This window comes from Mesocricetus auratus, unplaced genomic scaffold (assembly GCF_017639785.1).
Source record: "Mesocricetus auratus isolate SY011 unplaced genomic scaffold, BCM_Maur_2.0 Super-Scaffold_100676, whole genome shotgun sequence".
Taxonomy (NCBI): domain Eukaryota; kingdom Metazoa; phylum Chordata; class Mammalia; order Rodentia; family Cricetidae; genus Mesocricetus; species Mesocricetus auratus.
Window position 1 is genome coordinate 161,523,366 of NW_024429266.1, and position 22,269 is coordinate 161,545,634.

Consider the following 22,269-nt stretch of genomic DNA (forward strand, 5'->3'; position numbering starts at 1 on the left):
GAAACACACAATCTTGCCTTCAAAGTTGAAAACTGGTAAAGTCTAAGTCTTTCTAAAGTTTCCGTGTATACTAGAAACTCAAGGAACCAGTTGCTTTCATAAGCACTAATGGTTTAACGGCCTCACGCACTGTACTTTTTTCAACTAAGAAACTGCCATCTTTTTAAAGTCAGAAAGACTACAGATCCCCACAGAGCTGCCAGTATGCTGCAGGCACTGGTACAGTGTTTTGCACCCATGAGTCCCTCCACTCCTCCCAGTATCATCATCTGAAAAGGATGCTACTAAAACTCTCCTTTTTCATGTGTGGAAACTGAGGCCCAGAAAAGTCACGTATCTCGGCCAAGACTAGAAAATAAGTAAGAAGGCTGGTCAGATGGCTCAGCAAATGTGGATACGGGCCCCTAGCCTGACTGCCTGAGTTTGATGGCAGAAGCAGTGTGGTAAAAGAAAAGAACTAACTCCCACAGTTGTCCTGACTCCCACATGCGTGCTATGTCATGTACAAACCATTCCCACATACCCACACAAAAAAATAATATAAGTTTCGAGAGATAGCTCAGTGGTTGACAGCACTGGCTTGCTCTTCTAGAGGTCCTGAGTTCAATTCCCAGCAACCACATGGTGGCTCACAACTATCTATGAGATCTGGTGCCCTCTTCTGGCCAGCAGTCATACATGCAGGCAGAACACTACATACATAATAAATAAATAAATCTTAAAAAAAAAAAATAAACAACGCCAGTTGTGGCAGTGAACACTATCCCAGCACTTGGTGAATCTCCGTGAGTTCAAGGCTGGCCTGGCTACACAGTGAGTTACCAGACAGTGTAAGCTATGTAGATAGATCCTGCCTCGAGAAACAAATAAATAAATACAAAAAAAAAAAAAAAAAAAAAAGAAACAGTAAATTCAGCTGAATGTGGACACTCAAGTCCTACTCCAGAATCAAAGTTCTTAACAAGCACAAACACGTGGGCTACAGAACTGGCTCAGTGGTAAAAACACTCATTGTTCTCCAGAGAACCTTGGTTTGCTTGCCAGCACCTACATGGGGGCTCATAAGCACCTATAAATCTAGGAGATCCAACACCTTCTTCTGACCTCTGTGAGCACCAGAAACATATGTGGTATCCATACATCCATGCAGGCAAAACAGTCATATGCATTAAATTAAAAAACGGAATAGCTATTATCTTAAAGTAAAAATACTATTCATTTCTGTCAGGTGCACAAGCATACAAGAGAAAGATACAGCAGCAGTTCAACTAACTAGCTCTGCAAATCTATTTCCTTATGAAGTGTCCCCGCCTCCTTAGGGAGCAGATACACCTGTTCTGAATGTAGGCTTGACTACAAATTCAGCCATCTATCAGAATGTGAGCTTCTTGTAAGAACTGAGTGTCAAAAAAGGAAACTATACGAGTAAATGTGCTGTCCTACAAATTGCCTGACTCATCCAAGAGGCTTTTCTTTACAGCAGATGGAAAGCACCATAGAAAATCACAACTGGCCAAAATACAAACAACAATTGATTGTGAGGTGCCTATCTCCAAGGACACAATCACACCTAAGACTCAGGAACATGCTGAAGACAGGGTGGAAAGATTAAGAGTCATGGGACCAGAGAGTCTACTGTAATACTGTCTCCTAGAAAAGACAGGGAAGCCACATTCATGATACTCTAACAATATGGACGCCTAAACAAGACCCAGACAATGACAACACTTAGAGACATGCTAAAGTGGAAGACATAAATCTCAAGGGGTCCCAGCCCTAGACAAGGAACTACAAGCAACTAATGGCTACTGAGAAGAGGAAAGAGGAAAATTAGACTTCCCCAGGGAGGAGCCCCCTAAGTGACTATATAATATAAAAAGATCAGCCCTAAAATCACATACATAGAAGCAACTGTAAACAGACTTAGCAGGCTTGGGGGGACGGGACGACAATAATAATCAAAGAAGAAAAAGAGACCATAAATTGGAGAGAGGATTCAGAGAAAGATATCAGAGAAGTTAAGAGGAAAAGGGCAAGAGAAGGGTTGGAGACAGAAAAGGAAAGGTGAAAATTATATATTACATTTTAATTAAAAATTTAAAAATTATCAAGAAAAAAAAGGAATAACTTTGTGCCATATTCTAAGATCCATGTTAGACATGAGATTTCCTCTGGTCACTAGATACAGACTGCCCTAGTACTCATACAATTTATAGTCTCACTGGAGACTCAAGTATGGCAAAATGCTGTGAGACAGCAGCATAAAACCTACTGCAATACAAAACTGACACGACATTCAAGAGCCTTGGGGGAAATACTATTTCAACCAACAGCTGAAAGACAATTAAGAATTCACAATAAGAGGGTCAGAGAGAAGCTGGAGAGACAGCTCAGCAGCTAACAACAGTCACTGCCTTTGCAGAGGACCCAACTTTGGTTCTCAGACTCCAGACAAGGCAGCTCAGAATCACTTGAAACCCCAGCTCCAAGGAGCTACCTCCCTCTTCTGGCCTCCACAGGCATTGCATTCCTGTGCACAAACACACAGATCACATGTGGATGCATAATTTTAACTAGAATATAAAATCTAAAAAAATAATAGGCTTAAGAGTGAGTAGCCTGAGCTCAAAGAATAGGCAATACCTAAAAAACAAAGCTCACACTGAAGGAAAAACTGCCAAGATAGATTGAAAACGAGATACTAAGAACAATAACCATCCAGGCATGTCTAATCCATGACCTACAGGTTGCATACACCTCAAAGTAGCTATCAATCAGACCCAACACAATAATGTAAAATTAATATATATATATACACAGTTATATATATGTATATATGTATGTGTGCATACACACATACGTAACTCATTGCCTACTTCTTTCCTGTGAACTTTGTAGATAACAAGATCAAGACAAAGGGTTGGACATACCTGAAAGCCATACTAGAAATACTCCTAGGGTCACTGAACACAGGTCATACAGCTTAGAGGGGCAATTCTAAAGAAGCAGAAACTGCCAGAACAGGATGGTGGCAGAGGACAGGGAGCCAAGAAGGTGATCTGACATATAGGTCGAAGGTAGGGTCCTCAGAAGTAGGGGCTAAGGAACTTTGAGAATCAAAGTAATAGCCAGGACTGTGGCTCAGCAATGCAAGGGATAGCAGTGCCCTTCATGGAGACAGTGCCACAGGAGGTTGACAGGTATGAGAAAAGGGATAACAGCTTCTGCCTGAAACAGGTTAAGTTAGATGTATCTACCTAGGGCATATAAACATGCACCTATCCAATAGGCAGCTGGACACACAAGTCTGACCACAGAAGAGGAAAGAACCATGTAGGAAGAGCTGGTCCGGTGACACAGTAGGACGCAGAAGCACTGAGGACACAGGAAAAGAGCCCACCTGACGAGACACGAGAGAAAAAGCAAGCTGGCTTGGTAGAATGGCACCCCAGCCACCTCCACCCCATCCTACCGCCCCAATAAAACCCTCCAAAATGATAAACTGATTATTTTGAATAAAAATTCTTAGATGCCGTTCCAAGAATCCAAACTGTGAAGGGTTATTCTGCTTTCCACTTTTATATTGTACTGGAGATTGATTCTCACGTTTTATACATGCTGGGCAAGTGCTCTACCACTAAGCTACAGCAATACATTCCTAGCTTGCTTTTTATTTTTCATTTTGAGATAGTCTCACTAAGTTGCCTAGATGGCTTTGAACCCACACAATAGCTCAAGCAGGGCTTGAACTTGTGACTTCTAAACCTTACAGTTGCTTCTCCATAGTCCTCATTATTGCCCTAGCCTCCAGTGTACCTAAGACTGTGGAGCTGTACCAATTAGGCCCAGCTAATTAAGTTTATCTTTACACTGTTTATGAATTCAGAGTTGCGTAAATGTGATTGTGACCAACTAACCATCTACTTTCCACAATCAATTATTTTCACAATTTAAAATGCCATTGCAATCACTGAATGTCCTCCACACACACAGCAACAGTAAGACCAATGACCTGCTATCAGGGCTCTACTACTTAATGGGAACCACGGACACAAATACAGACATTTAGAACACAATGCGGATTTAAAAGAAAAAGTATGCTACACAGGGGAACACTGAGGAGAACATCCTCACCCAGCCAAAGATGGAAGGTCCATGACAGTGATGTCTAAGCACAGCCTCAAAAGCCAGTTATTCACGAAATGAGGCAAGATTTTATAAATTGGTTATGATATGTATTTTTTCCAAGAATCAAAAACAAATGTAGAAAGAAAAAGCAATATCCTAAGGAAAAGAAATACAAACATTTGGCCATACACAAATGTGAAAGATTACTTTGGAATACTTGAAGATGCTATCTACAGACTTTAGCATAAAAATAACGCCTAAGTCAGAAGATGGCTCAAAGGTAAAAAACCACTTGCCACCAAAGCCTAATGACCCGTATTTGATACCTGGAAACCATGGTGGAAAAAGAGAAGACCAAGCCAAGAAAATGTCCTCTGACACTTGGTGACAAGGTATACACCTGCACTAACACATACATGCGAGAATAAATAAATAATTCTAAAATGATGTCCAACAGGAATAAATGATTAAACAAGAAGAATCAAAACAGTGAGATTTACAGATCATCCTGAACAGCACTTCCTCAGGCTGAAGAACATCCTAAAAGAATAATCAAACTACATCAGATCCTGATTTTACAACAGATTTCAAAATAGTTGTAACCCACAAGTAGCTAGATTTCACTTTGAAATGCACAAATTCCTCTCTTAAGCAGTTGGCCTCACTCCGTCCTGCTTAGGGAAAAATCACATTCATTTTTTTCAACACCTGACATCACCACTTCACTGAGAACCACCCCAAGAAATGGAAAGAATATTCCACGGAAACTATTAAAGGAAATGAGCTTCTGGAGCCAGTGAGATGGCTCAGTGGATAGGGGCATTTGCCAAGCCTGACAGCCTGAGTTCAATACCTGGGAACCCACACTGTGGGAGATTCGAGTCCTGCAAGTTGTTCTATGATCTCCAGATGTGTTATGACACGTGAATACACACACACACACACACACACACACACACACACACACCTCTCACACCTCTCTCTCTCAAATGTCGTTTAAAATTTTTTAAAGAAGATAGCTTCTGGATAAAGCAGCACAGGAGATGGAGGAAAATGGGGTGGCTTTGACTACCATGCTGCCAGCTATAAATTTCAATATCCTAATCCTCTCAGGCCACAAGCATACTCTTCTAGGCAGTTCTCTAATTAAGCTCCCTCCCACTTGAAATTTCAGCCTTGAAAAGCTCATTCTGTTTTCATACTGGCTGAGAAATTTGCTGACAATGAAATTCCTACTTTAAATATTCAGCATGATTCTAAATGGGTTTCTTCAAATTACTCTTCAGTGGACCTTTAAAACCACCATTGAAGAGATAAAAGTAATTAGAAATGGCAGTCTAAATGGAGCCGAGTCTCTCAGATGTCCTCCACACTGTAACACAACCTCTCTCCCCCAGCTTCCCTTAGGATGTTCAACAGTTCAGCCACTCATCACCACACATCACTCATTCCATTTGCACATCACAAGATTCACTTCCGCCATTCCAATTAGCATCCCACTGGGTCACAGGAGAGAGGACGTTAATCACAAGAGCAATGGCAGTTAAAGTGGAATAGTGTACATAAAAGGGAGATACAGAGTGACAAACGGAGCCTCTTTTCAACTCTTACCCAACCCACATAGTAGTAGTGTGACCTTGGGCAAGTCCCTTCACCTCTTTCCTCCTTGTGAAAACGAAATCAAATAATCCTGAGAGGACTTGATAAGCTGAAAACACCGTACAAACATATTGAGAAGTTGTGATTATAGCTATATGGGTAATAGTTTTGAAATCACTGTCCCAGAGCCTGAGAAAAATAATAAATGAGGGCTACGTTAACATATAAATTACACTCATTCTCCACACACCCAAGAAGTCAGTTACTAAGAGGCCCAGTAGAAATGCAAAAAAAAATGCTGCTATGTTGGACAGTAAGAGACACATCTCTGCTTTGATAAGCTCCTCGTGCAAATATACTTCTGACTGAAGGGACCAGATCCTCACCCAGCCCCCTGCTTTAGCAGCCATGACAGGCTGCAGAAAAGACCCAGCAAGACAAAGACCCCTGACTCAGCAGATGTGCTGAGCTTCCTGACCTTGCACAACCTCCTAGTCACTAGGAGGTCAGATACCCTCCATGTGGCAAAAAACAAATCAGAAGATAGCTGGCAGGCTCTGGATGTACTTTCCAGTAACAATACAGAGCATAGCAACCACCCTGGGAGGGCCTATAGGCCATAGCAACCGGTTAACCAATCAACACAGGGCAGGTTGCCCAAGTCTGGAAGAACACCAATCCTGAGACTGTTGTAGACTCCAGACACTCCCCTTACTCTACCCCAATAAATTCCCTGACCCAGGGTCCCTCTGGATCCTTCTCTCTCCACCCACTGTGTTGGATGGATGGACGGAGGAACCAAGTTAATAAAGTAAACTCATTAATTAAAGACTCTTTGCTTTTGCATGGGATTGGGTCTCTTGGTGATTCTGGGGTTCAGAATTTGGGCACAACACTGATAACAGCAAATGTTGCAACAGATGCAGGTGGAAAATACAACAGAACTACGATTAGGTTCTAATGATACTCTACCAGAGAGTAACTACCTATTCACTGTAGATAAATGTTCTAGGAAGATCCCAGACTAGCAAGAAATACAGCACAAGTAGAAGACCTGGAACTGGATTATTATGGAAATCAAGATATATTCATTTATATACACAAACAACCATGACAAAAATTCTACCTGAAAGAAGTACAGACAAATACTCTCATGATTTTGATGTTTTAAAACCTGGTGAGGAAACCGTTAAAGAGTATTAAGAGTTTTCCATTGCTAGCATAAACTAAGTAGCAACTTTACAAAAGCCACCCAAGTACAGGTTAGGTAAGATGAGAAGTAGGGTTGGTGCCATCACTAATTCGAGGATATGTCTAGGACACTGAGGGGTTGGGGAGATGGCTCACTCAGTAGAGTTCTTGCCATGTAAACATGAGGACCTGAGTTCAGATCCCCAACACCTTCCCAGTTTTACAGCCCAGTGCAGGGAAGACAAAGAGAGATAGGTGGTTTCTTGAAGCTCACTGGCCAGACCTGATGGGCCTGAATGGGTGAGCTCTGGATTCAGTGAGAGACCCTGTCTCTGGAAATAAAGCAGAATGATTGAAGAAGTCAGCCATTGTCAAGGTTTGGCCTCCATGTGCACATGCACACATAACTACACAAATACATACACTCAAAGATTTTGGGAAAAAATTAAGCAAGTGTTAAATAGCGATTTAACTGCCACAAAAGTTAATACTCACAAATAATGATCCGGGTCAAATTTGGCCAGCTCAGCAGCCAGGCGTTTCTGCCTTCGTTCAGTCACAGGAGTGAAATCTGGATCCTTAATATCAATAACCTCACTCAGTTCATCCTAAAAACACCAGAACAAGAATGAACACTATTCCCAATCCTTAGCATTTAAAAATCAAATGGGGGTGGGGGGAACATGACAGAACTGGAGAGATGGCTCAGTGGTTAAGAGCACCGGCTGTTCTTCCAGAGGACCCAGATTCAATTCCAGCACCCACACGGCAGCTCAAACTGTATCTCCAGTCCAAGGAATCTGGTACCCTCACACTGATACACATTCAGGCAAAACACTAATGCACATAAAAATAAATAAAATAAAATAAACAGGGCATGGTGGTGCACGCCTTTACTCCTAGCACTTAGGAAGCAGAAGCAGGTAGATGTTTGAGTTCAAGGCCAGCCTGGTCTACAAAAAGGCAAGACAGCCAGGGCTGTTACACACAGAAACCCTGTCTCACAAAATTAAAAAAATATAGATAGATAGACAAACAGACAGACAGACAGACAATCAAATTGGGGGAAAGGAAGACGAACGTCAAAGCATGAAAGAATCTGCCCGATCACTAGAGTATGAAATACTTGCAATATTTAAATCCACAACTAACACCGGGCATTGGTGGAGCACGCCTTTAATCCCAGCACTCAGGAGGCAGAGTTCAATCCCCAGGGCCCTCCTGGTGAAAGGAGAGAACTGACACCTAAAGCTGTTGTCTGACTTCCATCTGTAAGCCATGGCATGTAAACACTTATCTAAAGTTTAAAATTAAAATAAACTCTTTCTTACCATAAAGAATATAGGTCTTAACCTAAGTACAATCAAATATAATGAAAGAATCCAGTGACCTTTTTAGAAGCCACTGGATCAACTAGATTATCTTAATACTTTCAAATACAAACACTTGAGGCAACAACCAGACTAATGGCTGTCCACAAACATAAAATTTACATTCCAAAGTTCCTTTTCAATTTACTTTTTGGGAGACTTGGAACACATTTTCCTACAGAAATCCTATTATAAATAGTAGTTAAGAGTCTCAGGGCAGCCCTCAAGTTTATGCAATTCGTAATAAATTGAAACAGAATATTCACGATGCAAAGAGCTTAACAAGCACGCAGAGAAGTTTCCATGGGAAAAACTTGCAGTCTCTGGAGTTAAACCCATCAGAACATCTCCTCCCCATCAGCACAGCATCGGTTCTTCCTCCCTCCGTTTCCTCACAGGCTAGGGTTTATGCGGACAAAGACCTCAGGAAGGAAGGCAGTACAATGAATCCACAGGGCTTGCCATGGTTTAATACTAACCACTATGGGGGCCATTTCTTTCCCTTGGACCACACTACAACATGATGCCATCATTCCCTCAGCTTCTCGAACTACATGGCCTTATTTCCTCCCTCTGTGATTAGAGTGGGCCCACATACAAAATCCATGTCCATATCACCTTTAACCACAGTTGCAAAGTTCTGCCATGTCATGTAAAATCTTCATGACATCTTTTTGTTCTTCTTGGGGAAGAGAGCAGCATTCAGAACCACATGCTGTTATTAGCACTAAACAATATAATTCAGGCCTAAATAGAATCACTAATGCACTGGCTTCCTACTGAAAACACAAATCCTCCTTCCACTGCGGGGGGAAGGGGGGGATATGGGGGGTATATGGGGGGATATGGGGGGGCATGACACGACACACAACTAATCAAGACTTAAGGTCATGAATGGGCTATAATCTGTGAGGACTGACAGAAAACTGTGTTTCAGAGTAAATGGACTCTCAGAACCCAGACTCCTAACTCTACATCATCAAGCCATCTTGCCTTTCAAATGGATGCCAGCCTCTCCCTCTGGCTCAAGTCCACATATTAGATTCTTTTCATTTATGGAACATACACATCCATCTCCACTCTGACCCTCTGCATCTACAGTATCCTTCTCATCATAAACCCATTCCTGTCCCATCCTCCAAGGGGCTGCCTCTGGACATCATAGTCAAAACAATCCCTAGGCTTACATACCACATGGTAATGGCCTTGCTCAAACTGAACCCTAACAAGAAACTAAAACGGCCAGGCAGTGGTAGTACATCTTTAATCCCAGCACTTGGGAGGCAGAGGCAGGCAGATCTCTGAATTCGGGGCCAGCCTTGTCTACAAAGCAAGTTCCAGGACAGTGAATGCTAGACAGAGAAACCTCGTCTTGGGGAAAAAAAGAAAGAAACTAAAACAATCTAAAAGGCAAAGGTAAGTTTTGAATGTAGAAGGTCCTTCAGATGCTTTGCAGTTATTTGTTCCCTGTGGAGTGGCACACTTTGTGGAGGCTGTAGGACCTTTAGGAGGTGCGGCTTAGCTGGTAGAAGTAGGTCACTGGAGGCAGGTCCTTATGGGTTTATTACCCCCTTCTTCTTCCTGTCTTACACCGCCTCCTGGTCCTGTGATGCGAGCAGCCTCTGCCACAAGCTATCATCACCATGAATACGTTGCCCTGGCATGCCTTCCCTATCATGATGGACAGAAAACATGAAGCAAAACCTTTCCTCATTTAAATTGCTCCCACAAGGCACTGTAGTGAGAGTATGGAAAGCTACTGCCCAAAGTCAGACTGGGATCTAAAGTAAGGCACGGCTGCAGGCAGGGCTTGCTGGTAGAGCACTTGCTTAGCATGCATTACAAAAGAAGAAAAAGTATGAGGCATTAAGCAACCAAAGGAAAGGAAGGAACAAAACTGAACTTCAGCAGAAAGAATTCTTTTTCTCTGTTTTAGAATTGCTGTGGTCACTAGTTCCGAGTGATCTGAAGATGAGCATTGCCAAGAAAAGGTCATGGAGGATTTAAGCCAGGCTTGTGTACACTTAAATCACAGATCAAACAGGAGCCAATCCGGAAAGAAAACGAACTGTGTGTGCATCTGGCCAGTGTGTCTCCTGGAGACAAAGGCCTCAGGTCTGAAGCAGCCAAAGGAAAGCAAGGGCCAGAAGGCTTGGCATCCTGCAACTAAGGCTGTCTCAGGAGACGGCTGGCTGGGACGGCGCCCAGAGACTCCAGGATTGTGGTTGCTGGCAGTCACCAGTGCCAACAGCTTGTTGTGCAGCCCTGACTCTGAGCAGCCAGGGCAGTTTTCCAAAGGCGCCCCGGTGGCTGGCAGAGATTTCAGAAAAGGCAAGAAATCGGGTGTGTGTATGTACATGGGAAGCAGGGGTGGGAAGGAGCTGGTGAATTTGCTTCAGCAATAATATTTTCATTATCAGATAAAACAGATAAGTTTGCAAACCTGTTTAAATTATTCACTGAAGACATTATTTTTTTCTTTGTATTACATTTTTAAATTGGTTTTATCATCAGAAAAAACAAAACTGTTTTCATTTAAAAGAATAGGGAAATACTGGCAAAACACAAGTAGTGAAAAAATGTTTTGGGTGTGCCTTGACTTAAAGGCAGAAAGTAGAGAAACTAAAACTGTGAGAAAACACAGTATTAGAAAAGTCATTTCTTAAATTATATCATGAGACAAATGTTCTGAATTCTTTTACTGTGTGATGAACTTTTTCTAGGAGCATATATAGCTTCTTTACTAAAGGAAAAGGGCAATACTCTCAATGTCACATGGTCACCTTTTAGCCACTGGATGTGACCACAACAAACAGAGCAGTTGTAAACACATCTGATAAAACATACTGACCTTACTATAATTTCTGAAAGTCTGATTAATTCCTAGTGTTATAAAGAACACCATATCCTTCAAATTTAATTCATGTAAGAAAATCCCATCTTCTTTAAGCTCTTTACTGGATTTGTCTCCTGGTAAAAAGTGCAGACACAATAGTAAAGGAACAGTATTGTTGGGCCGATGCAAGAACAGTGCTCAGAGAGATCCATATAAATCCCAACTGGGTGGCTTCAGGTTTAGGACTCTCTGGATTGCAAAGGTATTCAAGAACACTCACTGTGCTTAACAGTGTGTGTCAGAAGGCTAGGGTAGTGATCTCTATCTAAGCACATTACTACCTCTACAGTAATAATTCAAATGCGCACACTAAGTAAGTAGTTTACAACAGCTTTAAAAACATACTGGGGAGCAGGGCGGTAGTGGCCCATGCCTTTAATACCAGCACTTGGGAGGCAAAGGCGGCAGATCTCTGTGAGTTCGAGGCCAGCCTGGTCTACAAAGCTACACAGAGAAACCCTGTCTCAAAACAAAAACAAAACAAAAAAACCATACTGGAGGCTGGAGAGATGGCTCAGTTGGTAAAAGCACTTGCTGTGCATGATGGTTTGAACAGCCAAAGTCCCCCACAGGCTCAGGCACATGAATACTTGGTCAACAGATGGAGCTCTTTTTGGATAGGTTATGTATCCTTAAGGATGCAGAGCCTTGTAAGAGGAAACTTTGAAAGAGTATAGCCTCTTCCCACTTCTAGTTCCCTCTCTCTGGTTCCTGTGTGTGGAAGAAAATGTAAACAGCCCACCTCCTGTTCCTGCCATCATGCCATGCCCTTTCCCCCACCATCCAGGACCCTTCCTCTAGAACCGTAAGTCCAAATAAACTTTCTTTCCTAAGTTGCCTTTGGTCAAGATATTTTATCACAGCAACGGAAAGTGTGCTAGCCTGATAAACTGAGTTTGATCCCCAGAACCCAAGGTATAAGAAGAAAAATGAATCCGGAAAATTATCCTCTGATCTCCACATACATGCTATAACACAAACGCACCTGCACTCACATGCATGAGTCATACACATATACACAAACACAATAAGAATAAATTTTTTAATTAAATAATTTAAAACATATTGGTAGAACTAACCAGATGTGGTGACTCATTCCACTGAAGAGACAGGAGGATCACAAAGTTCAAGGCCAGCCTGATTTACATACTGAGTTCCAGCCAGCCTGGGGGGGAGAGAGAGAGAGAGAGAGAGAGAGAGAGAGAGAGAGAGAGAGAGAGAGAGAGAGAGAGAGAGAGAGAGAGAACTAGAACAAAAACTATATTGTTTCAGATAAGGTTTGCTGCCAAATAAAACAGAGCATCATCGGGTGACAAGTCTCAACTGCTGGCAGTATACTATTTACATTCTAAAATCCTTGGAGTCCACTCACTCCAGCACTCTTCTCTTTCTAAATTGAGGGAATGGAGGCTCAATTTTTTTTTTTAGGAAAACAATGTTTATTTTATTAAAGTTTGAAAAAAAGCTCAGCAATTTTTGATAGTTAAACTAAATAAACAAACTCAGCATTTCTGACTGGGAAAGAGAAGATATAATCATAAAGGGATAGAAAGTGTCTCCTAACTACACTAATACTTCTAAGCTCTTTGGTAGACACAGAATACTACCTATATACATATCTTAAAATACCATGTTATTTCCAAGCATATATATTACTTATGTTTTAAAGTACCACTTTTTACAATAAAATCTAGGTGTCATATTAAATATCTGTGCTCCTAAGACTTGAGAAGGAGAGACAGGACAATCAGGAGTTCAAGGCCAGCCTCAACTACTTAGTGAGTTCCACGACAGCCTAGGATACATAAGACCCTATATCAAAAAACAGAGAGTATTTTATAATAATGTTTGTTTAAAAGCAACCTAAATAACTTTAAGAAGCTTTTCAATAAATACAAAACTTCTGACCTAAAAGGGACTTGGTCTCACCTCCTTTAAGCAAGAAGAAACCCTTCAAAGTGTACATTTGGGAAGCTGAGGCAGGAAGATACTGAGTTCAAGGCCAGCTACATAGTGAGACTGTCTCCAATGACCAAAGCAAGTAAACAAAGCCCTCAAAGGGATCTTCCCTACCAGCAATCTGCACAGGGGCACTTTTAGCCCGAATAGAGATTCTGGACTTAGTCTGTATGACACTAACTAGCCTTCATTCCTAGCTCTGGACAGGCCAGCCCCAAATAAAATGATCACAAATTAGCAGCTGGTCAAACAACCGAGGTCCACTCACTTTGGTTTCTGCCACAGCTGCATGAAGCTGACTCAGAGGTCACCAGGAAAACAAGGGACAGGAGTGGCAGAGGGCACATCACATGCTGCAGAAATACCCACGCTTTTACAAAGACATGTTCCTGTGGGTTACTTGCTGTTGGGTAAATGCCAGTTTTGTTCTCTTGCAGGAATCTTGAGGGTAACTTCAGTGTTTCAAGGGCAGGAGTCCTTAGAGTGTCCAACACTTTCCAGAATTTTTTCTTAAGTTTGCACTATCTCACAACATTTTCACAATAAATTTACAGAATAGGTTAGCAAAATTATTCCCACTTTCCCAAGAGAGAACAATTCACTTGTGGCCAGCGATCATCCCAAATACAAACAGAGGCAGAAGTGCAACCAAATGTAGACTATTGGCTTTTTTCTTGAGACTCAGATACACTTTACTACATGAGCACCAGTCATGGGAAAATCTAAGATGCCAAACATTGCAAAACCTGAAACTTCCTAAGCAGCACTCAAATGAGAGTTTGCATCTGCCATCCACCAAGAACAAGCAGACTACAGTATCCACTGTACACCAAGAACGGAACAATTTTATCAAAATCCAATCTAGAGGAGGTACATATCTGTTATCCCAGGAGAGGCTAAAACAGAGGGATCATAAGCTCAAAGAGAGTCTGAGCTCTATCTCTACCTACCTACCTACCTACCTACCTATCTACCTACCAGACAGACAGACAGACAGACAGACAGACACACACACACACACACACATCCCCAAGTTTAAAATAAAAACAAGCAAAACTAACAAAAAGCTCACTGGCTCATCCTCATCAGAAAATCCTGTCTCCTACACTTGTAAAACAGAAACTACATCACACCCTAGTACATGATCTCCATCCCTTAGAAGTATCATACTTCTTTAAGGTTGTCTAGAAGTACCGTATTTGTTCTAGAGTGTTCTCATCTAGAACCCTAAGGACAACAGCAGGCTGGACAGGGAAGAATGGACAGCTGTCTAATCCTGCTTGCTACAGGCACTAACTATGCCACCTTAAAAATGCCCCAGGTAAACAGAAATAAGTTGAAACACCCCACGTGCCAGTCTTCCAGAGGGACAGCATACCTGCAACCGCTGAACCACACCTGCTCGCAGGTTTCCAAATCCGTAGTGACACTGTGAGAGCAGAGCACTTTCTGAGACCTCTTCATAGGGAATCTGCTCAATTTCCCAGTCAAACTCTGCATCCTCATCGTCAGCTCCTTCCTCAGAAACCGCAGAAGCACCTAAATGTATTAAAAGTTATTTTGTTCCTTAGAGTCCTGAGGTCTCTAGTACAATGAGAGAAACAAGTTGCTAGAGGGAAAAGGCTGTGCATCAAAGGTATAGACAAGAATATCCACAGCTTTACTGCTCGTGATGGCAAAAAAGTAGAATCAGCCCAAATGTTCACCAGCAGTAGGAGGTACAGATCAACTCACAAAATCATCTACCATACGGTGATGAAGGTATATATATGGACCTCTGATGTAACAGATACACCTCATAAGAATGCTAAGTGAAAAGAAACACACTCTAAGGAATAATTATGTACCAACTCACAATCAGGCAAAGGGGGGGTACTGGTGGTCTAGGAAAGAACAGGGACAGTACCTGGGAAGAGCATGGATAGTATTCCCTGGATACTGAAAATAAACACTACAGTTCATGACCTCACAGGTGTTCATGCTATATAACAGTTTCAACTATACACTTCTGACAAGACACCATTTTAATTGGTACAAGAAAAATTGTGCCTGGTCTACTGGTCCACTACTGGTTACGACTTCTAATTATGATACCAGATAAGGTATTTTCACATTAACTTGAACCTTCCCTTTTTCTTTTATTCTCTTGAACTTTTTTCCCTCCAGTTTTCTGGGCCCAAGTTGCTTCCCCTAGAAACAGAAACTATTACAAATATTCTGCTTATCTTCATTTCCTCCCAACTACAGTCAACATACCTATTTCTTCCACAAGTGGTTTTGCAGACCTGGATTTTCTTGGGGCCAGAAGAGCAGTTAACATGTTCAGCCCCTCAAAATGCTGGCCAGGAGTTTCCTTGGGCAATCGAATGGTAAAAATTCCTTTAAAAGAAAGTTATATTTAGACAGATTAAAATATTCAAAGACTTCATTAGTATATATAAGAGAAATGCAAGTATATGTAATTACATAAGGAAATACCTTTATTACTATATAACTGAAGAGAATTAATAACCATAACTTATGAAGAACTCAAAACACAAATACTCAGGCTGGGAAAATGGCCCAGTTGGTAGTGTTTCTCATACAACCATAAGGATCTAAGTTTGAATCTCTAGCACATATACAATAAATACAACATCAAATGCCAATAATCCTAGTGCTACAGAATTGGAGACAGGAGAACCCTGGGATTTGCTGGCCACGCTGAAGCAGCAAGCTCCAGGTTCAATGAAAGACACTGTCTGAAAAATTAGGTGGACTGTAATGGAGGAAGATACTCTAAGTCAACCTCTGGTCTACACCCATATGTATATACACACAGAACACATACACAATATAAACCAGTAATGGGCTTTCTTCTGGGCCACTAACCAGTTCCCAAATCATGATACAGAGACTTATTAGTTATGAATGCTCAGCCTTAGCTTATGCATGTTCCACTTATAACTTACATTAACCTGTTTCTCTCCATCTACATTTTGCCTTGGGGCTTTTGCTTTTCTTTCATTCTGTATGGTACTTTTCCTGCTTCTTCTGTGTCTGGCTGGTGACTGCCTGGCTGGTTGGCCAGGGGCCCTTCCCTCACTTTCTCCACCGTTCTCTCTTCTCTCCAGCCTGGATTCCTCCTCATACTTATTCTCTTGGCCTGCCAGCCCCACCTGTCCCTCTACTGCTTAGATACTGGTTGGTCAGCTTTTTATTAGACCAATCAGGTGTCTTAAACAGGCAAGGTAACAGCAACACATCTTTACATAGTTGAACAAATACAGCATAAACTAATGCAATACATCTTTACATAGTTAAATTAATATTCCCCAACATAAACAAATGTAACACATCTTTACACAGTTAAAGTGATCACAACACAAACCACACTTACATACATATACAAAGAAATAGACAAAAAAAATTGACCAAATAACAAATAAACACTTGAGAAAAAAATGTTCAGCATTCTTAGCCAACAAGGAAACGCAAATTAAAAGTACACTGAGATTCCATCTCAACTCAGTCAGAATGGCTCTTACAAAGAAAACACAACAACAAATGGTAGAAAGATGCAGAGAAAAGTAACCCTTATACACTGCTGGTGGGAATATAAACCAATTTTACCACTCGGAAATCAGTAAGGATGCCCCAGAATACTAAAAATAGAATCACAAAACAATCCAGTCCAAGTCATCACACCACAGAGACACCTACACATCTAAATTTCTTGCAGCACATTCACAACAGCTATGGACTCAGTCTAGGTGCCCATAAGCAGATAAATTTAAAAAAAAAATGTGTATCTACACAATGAACTTGTACTCAGTCATTAAAAAGAATGAAATGATGTCATCTACAAGAAGGACAAATAGATGCATGAACAGATAGACAGATGATATACACACACATCTCTGTGTGTGTGTGTGTGAGAGAGAGAGAGAGAGAGAGAGAGAGAGAGAGAGAGAGAGAGAGAGAGAGAGAGAGAATGGGTATGTCCGTGTGTGAGACATGAAAGCATATGGAAACTAGGGGCAAAGACAGCAGCAGGAGAGGAAAGAAGGGAGAAGGGAGAAAGGAAAAAGTCTGGGATGGTAAATACGGTCAAAATACATGATATACTTGAAAGAAATTGTTTTCATGAAGCTTAACACCTTCTGCAATGAATATACACAAATAAAACATTTTTAACTGTTAAAAACCTTTTTATTTATAAAACCCAATTCCTCACAGGGTTCCAAAATTTGGCCCTTATTATAGATTTAGTGACTATATATCAAAGTCTAAAAAAAGTCTTAAAAAGGGCTTTTCTTTTTCAATCAAACTACAGAATGCTTCAGTATTAGCAAGTACCATCTTAACCTGTCAAAATATCAAAACTCAAAGAGTTTCTAAAATTCAGTGGCCTGAGGAGGTAACAGCATTAACCAACAATTACTTATAAAATATATTTCTGGACTAGGAGGGAAATTAGAATATCTAACCCATAAAACAGCTGTGGCTTTAAAACCACACTAAAGCAATGACAGTATAGTAATTGCTTTTTAACTTAAGAGATTTTTTTTTTTTTGAGACAGCCTTACTATGTAGCCCTAGCTAGCCTCAAACTCACATGACATGATGTTCCTACCTTAGGTTCCTACAAGTGTGTGCTCCTATTTCCAGTCTCCTGTTTTAAACATTTTACCACTTTCAGCACACTTGACAGGCAATCCAATATATCAAATGAAGCTCAACCCAAATACCCATACATATACAACTTCTCAACTCTAAGAACTTTGCGCTTTTGTTTTATTTTTTTAAGGGATATATATATATATATTTCATTGTTATATGTAAGTTATTAGCAATTAAAGGTAGATCCATAGGCTAAGATGGTGGCTTCCTTTTATCTCATTTTCACATCAGTAATACTGCATGATGAGTGAGAATCTGATCATAAATTCCTTTAGTCTCATTGTCCCTCCTTTACCCTAGTCCATGGTCAATAGTTACTGAATAAATTATATGACTGTACACATGCTACTCTTCAAATTTAAGAATTATTACTGTGCGTGCATGTGGGGTATGTTTGTGCTATGATTATGTGTGGCAGTCAGAGCACAGCTGTGAGGAAGCAGTTTTCTCCTTTTCTTTTACATGGTTCTGGAAACCAAACTCAGGTTGACAGGTTCACTCTCCTTTTCTTTTACATGGTTCTGGAAACCAAACTCAGGTTGACAGGTTTACTAGACAAGCGCCTTTACCCACTTCGATACCTTGCTGGCCCCACATGCTGCTCTTACTCCAAACCCACTTACAAAGGAAAAGACAGAGCTTGCAGAAGAGTAAAATAAACCGGTTTTGTGGCTAGCTAGAATGGGGACTTACCAATCATGAAAAGAAAATTCAATTACTCTTTAAATTTCTTCCATGGATAATTCCTCATCTACCTGCTATTAAAATTTAACTTTGAAAACTGTAAAAGAAAAACTCCATTCAAAAGCTCATAAATCATTCCTATTTTAAAAATCAATCATTTCATGTTGGTGTTTACTTTTACACATGTGTCAAAAGTAGAAACAACTCTAGGAAATGAAACTAGGACATTTGATTCAAATTCACTTTAAAGATTATTAAAAAAAATACTTTAAAAGACAGAAAACTGCTAACTGCCCAAAATCCAGATAATAGGCGCTAAACAGTAAAGAAAGAGTTATGCATCCTACAGCAATTGCTAGACATCTAAAAGTTCCTATGGTATCTTTAAGGACTACTACTATGTGGCTAGAGTAACATAAGGAATCCATAAAACCCTTAACCAAGACTGGGCCTATGGCTCAGTCAGTAAAGCACTTGCCATACAAGCAGGAGGACCTGAGTTTGATTCCCAGAACCCAAATAAAAACATAAGGTGTAGTGGAGCATGTTTGTAATCCTGAAGCTGGGGTGACAAAGATGGGTATTCATGAGGCTCACTGCCCAGCCTGTCTAGCCCAATAAGCAACAATCGAGAAACCCTGTCTAAAAAGCATTCCTCCAGATGACATCAGAGGTTTTCCTTTGGCTTCCATTTGCACATGCACACACATGAACCCCCTCCTAACACACCCACCTGCACCTACATATGCTGTTGTATAGTACTATGCTTGGAGTCAAACTGCTCCCATCCTTTGCTACAGAGGCCCTGCTTACAAAAAGTCATCAGCCGAGTCTGTGGACTATTTTATCTTGTCTCACAGAGGGGGGGCATAGGACCCTCACCTGATTATTCATCCCCATCCCCAACCAGTGGGACAGATTCAATTCTGTCCCAACTGCATGTGGTCATTGAGGAGGAGCTAGAGTATAGGATGAAGGGAGGGAATTCAATCTACACCGTCCTGGAGAAGCCATGCAGACCTTCCACTGTGGCTACTTCAGGATCACCTATGCTCCGCCCACAGCCCCTAACCAGTGCACCACTCTGTAAACCTAACAAACTCAATGGCTCCCCAGGGAACTTTGATGGACTCACACCTAGCTTGTCAATGAGACCTCAGGAGAGGAAGAGCATATCTCTTGGGGAAGGAATTTTAGCAACACAAGCATACACACATTAAAAAAATATAGAAAAATGTTTCCAAAACCCAAAGGCCATACCTTTATCTGCATCATAGGACCCCTGCTCACTTCCATTTTCTACGATCCTTCCAGGAAGTGTTAGTCTGCAGATTTAAGGGAAGTGATCATTAACCGAAGTACATTTTTAGCCATCGAAATCTATCAGCCATTTCAATGGCAACTTTTCAGCACTTCTTTCGCTTTTTACAAGCTAAAGAACTTAGATTCCTTCTTCAACTAAGAAAGTAAAAATCAAAAATGACCCACCTTTCCATTTAATACTTTAGCTACCAATAATCAGACCCGATGGTTATCAAATGCAGTTATGTTTGTTCTGCTTTTAGTTTATAAATAAAACGACATCTAAGGTTTGTAGGTATAGGGGAAATAGTTCACACGGGGTTCATTACTATCCATGGTTTCAGATACCCACTGAGGAGACTTGGAAATATCGTCCACGGGTAGGATTTTCAAGATGGCATGCGAACTGATATCTAATGTGGCTCCCGAAAGAGCAGTGAAGAGAAACCAACTTGACTGCAGGGGTGCGCTCAGTTGAAAAGTGGAAGACAATGAGTGGACGAGCGAGTTTAGGAAGAAGGCTCCCAGCGTCCTCTGCACAAGGGGGCTAACAGTCCTGCCTAACTCAAAATATGGCTACCCAGATAAAGATGACGCAAGCGAGCTTTTAAGACACTGCCCACCTACCACACCAAGCTGGACCCCGTGTCAGCTGCCACTACTGTTTTGGTTCAACAGGGAGAAAAATCCAGACGGGCAAGTGCTAAATACTGCTCGCCTCTCGTGGCAGCCGGGCAGAAACTGACTAATCAGAAGCGAAGGGAACCTGAGAACTAACTGCAGGAATCAGAGGGCGGTCCTCCAAGAGGCGGACACGCAAAGCATGCGGCGTGTGTCAAAACACCGACCCACGCGGGGAAGCCACCACGCAGGGGAGAGGCGCGGGCGTGCGGCGAAGGAACTGCGTTAAGTGAGAAGGATCGAGAACGAGGGGGACAGGACAGACACTGGGTGGGTGGCCCCGTGCCCTGGGGAGAGATCCGCAGGTACGGAAGCAGGCGACTCCGCGGCAGGTAGACCGCGCGCCAGGAAGGAGCCACCGAGGCAGCAGCGGGAGGCCCGCGAGTGCGTCCGCGAGGCACGGACGAAGCCAAGAGCGCGGGATGCCGAAGAAACGCAGAGCGCAGGCGGCGGGGACTCGCCTCAGAAAGTACGGCTTGGCGTAGAACTTGAAGTCCACCCCCTCAAAGTACACGTCGAACTCGGAGGCGCGCGCGTGCGGGATGCGGATGGCGACCGTGAGGAATTCGCTGTCCTGGCTCAGCTCGAACGCGGGGGTCAGCATCGCCGCGCGCTCCCGGAGCCACCACGGGCCCCGCTACGCACGCGCCAGGTCCCGGAGCACCAGACCCACGCCTCCCGCTTCGGCGCTTCCGGCCCGAGGCGGAAGTGGGTGCGCTTGAGGTCGGAAGTCCCCTCCTGCGCCAGTCTCCTTGGAGACGGGACGCGTTCTCTGGCTAGGCGGAGTTTTCAAACTGACTAGAATAGAAAGGAAAAGGACGCCCTGGAGCCAGGCTTCCACTGAGGGAATTTTTGGAAGAACTGGAAATCTAGCCCGGAAATTTGCGGGCGAACCGGAACACCAATTCACTTTAGACTCACTAAGGGTCTATAGAGAGCCTTAGAAATTCTTTATTCGCCTCGGTTTTTCAAGTTAGCAGAGTGTATTTGAATTCTCAATAGCACGACCTTAGGAAAACTACAAAACGTCTACATACTTTAGAAACCTCAACTATGAAAGGAGAATAATATTAGGTCAGCCTCCTCAGATCTGCTAGGATAGCATGAAGTTATCCAGGGGGGCGCTGTACCCTTCCGAGTTGCCAGCACTCAGCAAGTGGGAGCGGGTTCTGCGGAAGCCACAGCTACTTACCATAGTCTATTCTGACAATGAATTGATGCCAATCTGGGATTAGTAAAGCCCTTAAAAGATTCCCCTGAGATGGCCTTTGGCCAATTACTCCAAACTCACTTCCCTAGAAAGAATCTTTATATCTACCATGGGACCTCATTCCTGTAGGTCACAAGCATTAATATTTTTAATTATTCATGCCTGGGAAATAAAGAAACAAGCTCTACTACTCAGCCCTGATGACTCAAAACACTTTACAATTCAAGTTACACTTTCCTGAGTACTTGATCATATATATATTTGGGGGGGAGAGAGAGAGAGAGAGAGAGACAGAGACAGACAGAGAATGAGTAAGTACTAGAAAACAGAAAAACAGGCTATAAGGTTCAATACTTTTGTTCTGTAGTAGGATTTTTTTGCTATATCTGCTATAACTCAGAAATAATTATAATAACATAATGGGATTTGTCATGTGAGGAAAAGGAGGGAGAGTTTGGTTCCTTTTTCCTTTTTTTAGTTTTCCTTATTTTTAATATTAATTTTAATGTATGGATGTTTTACTTGAATGTATATCTGTACCATTTGTGTGTCTGCTGCCCATGGAAGCTAGAGGAGGGCATCAGATC

The 22,269-nt window shown here is 42.0% G+C and overlaps 1 protein-coding gene across 1 annotated transcript in view; it reads right to left on the bottom strand.

The window, feature by feature from the left end:
- Positions 1 to 21,171, bottom strand: part of Shq1 (SHQ1, H/ACA ribonucleoprotein assembly factor) — a 96,168-nt gene extending 74,997 nt beyond the window's left edge. Inside the window, exons 1-5 of the mRNA XM_005071212.4 lie at positions 20,934 to 21,171; positions 19,750 to 19,814; positions 15,400 to 15,522; positions 14,522 to 14,682; positions 7,414 to 7,526 (exon numbers count right to left, since the gene is read on the bottom strand). Coding sequence (XP_005071269.1) covers positions 7,414 to 7,526; positions 14,522 to 14,682; positions 15,400 to 15,522; positions 19,750 to 19,814; positions 20,934 to 21,076 — 605 coding nt within the window. The 5' untranslated portion in view covers positions 21,077 to 21,171. The remainder of the gene's footprint in view (positions 1 to 7,413; positions 7,527 to 14,521; positions 14,683 to 15,399; positions 15,523 to 19,749; positions 19,815 to 20,933) is intronic.
- Positions 21,172 to 22,269: the final 1,098 nt, after the last annotated feature.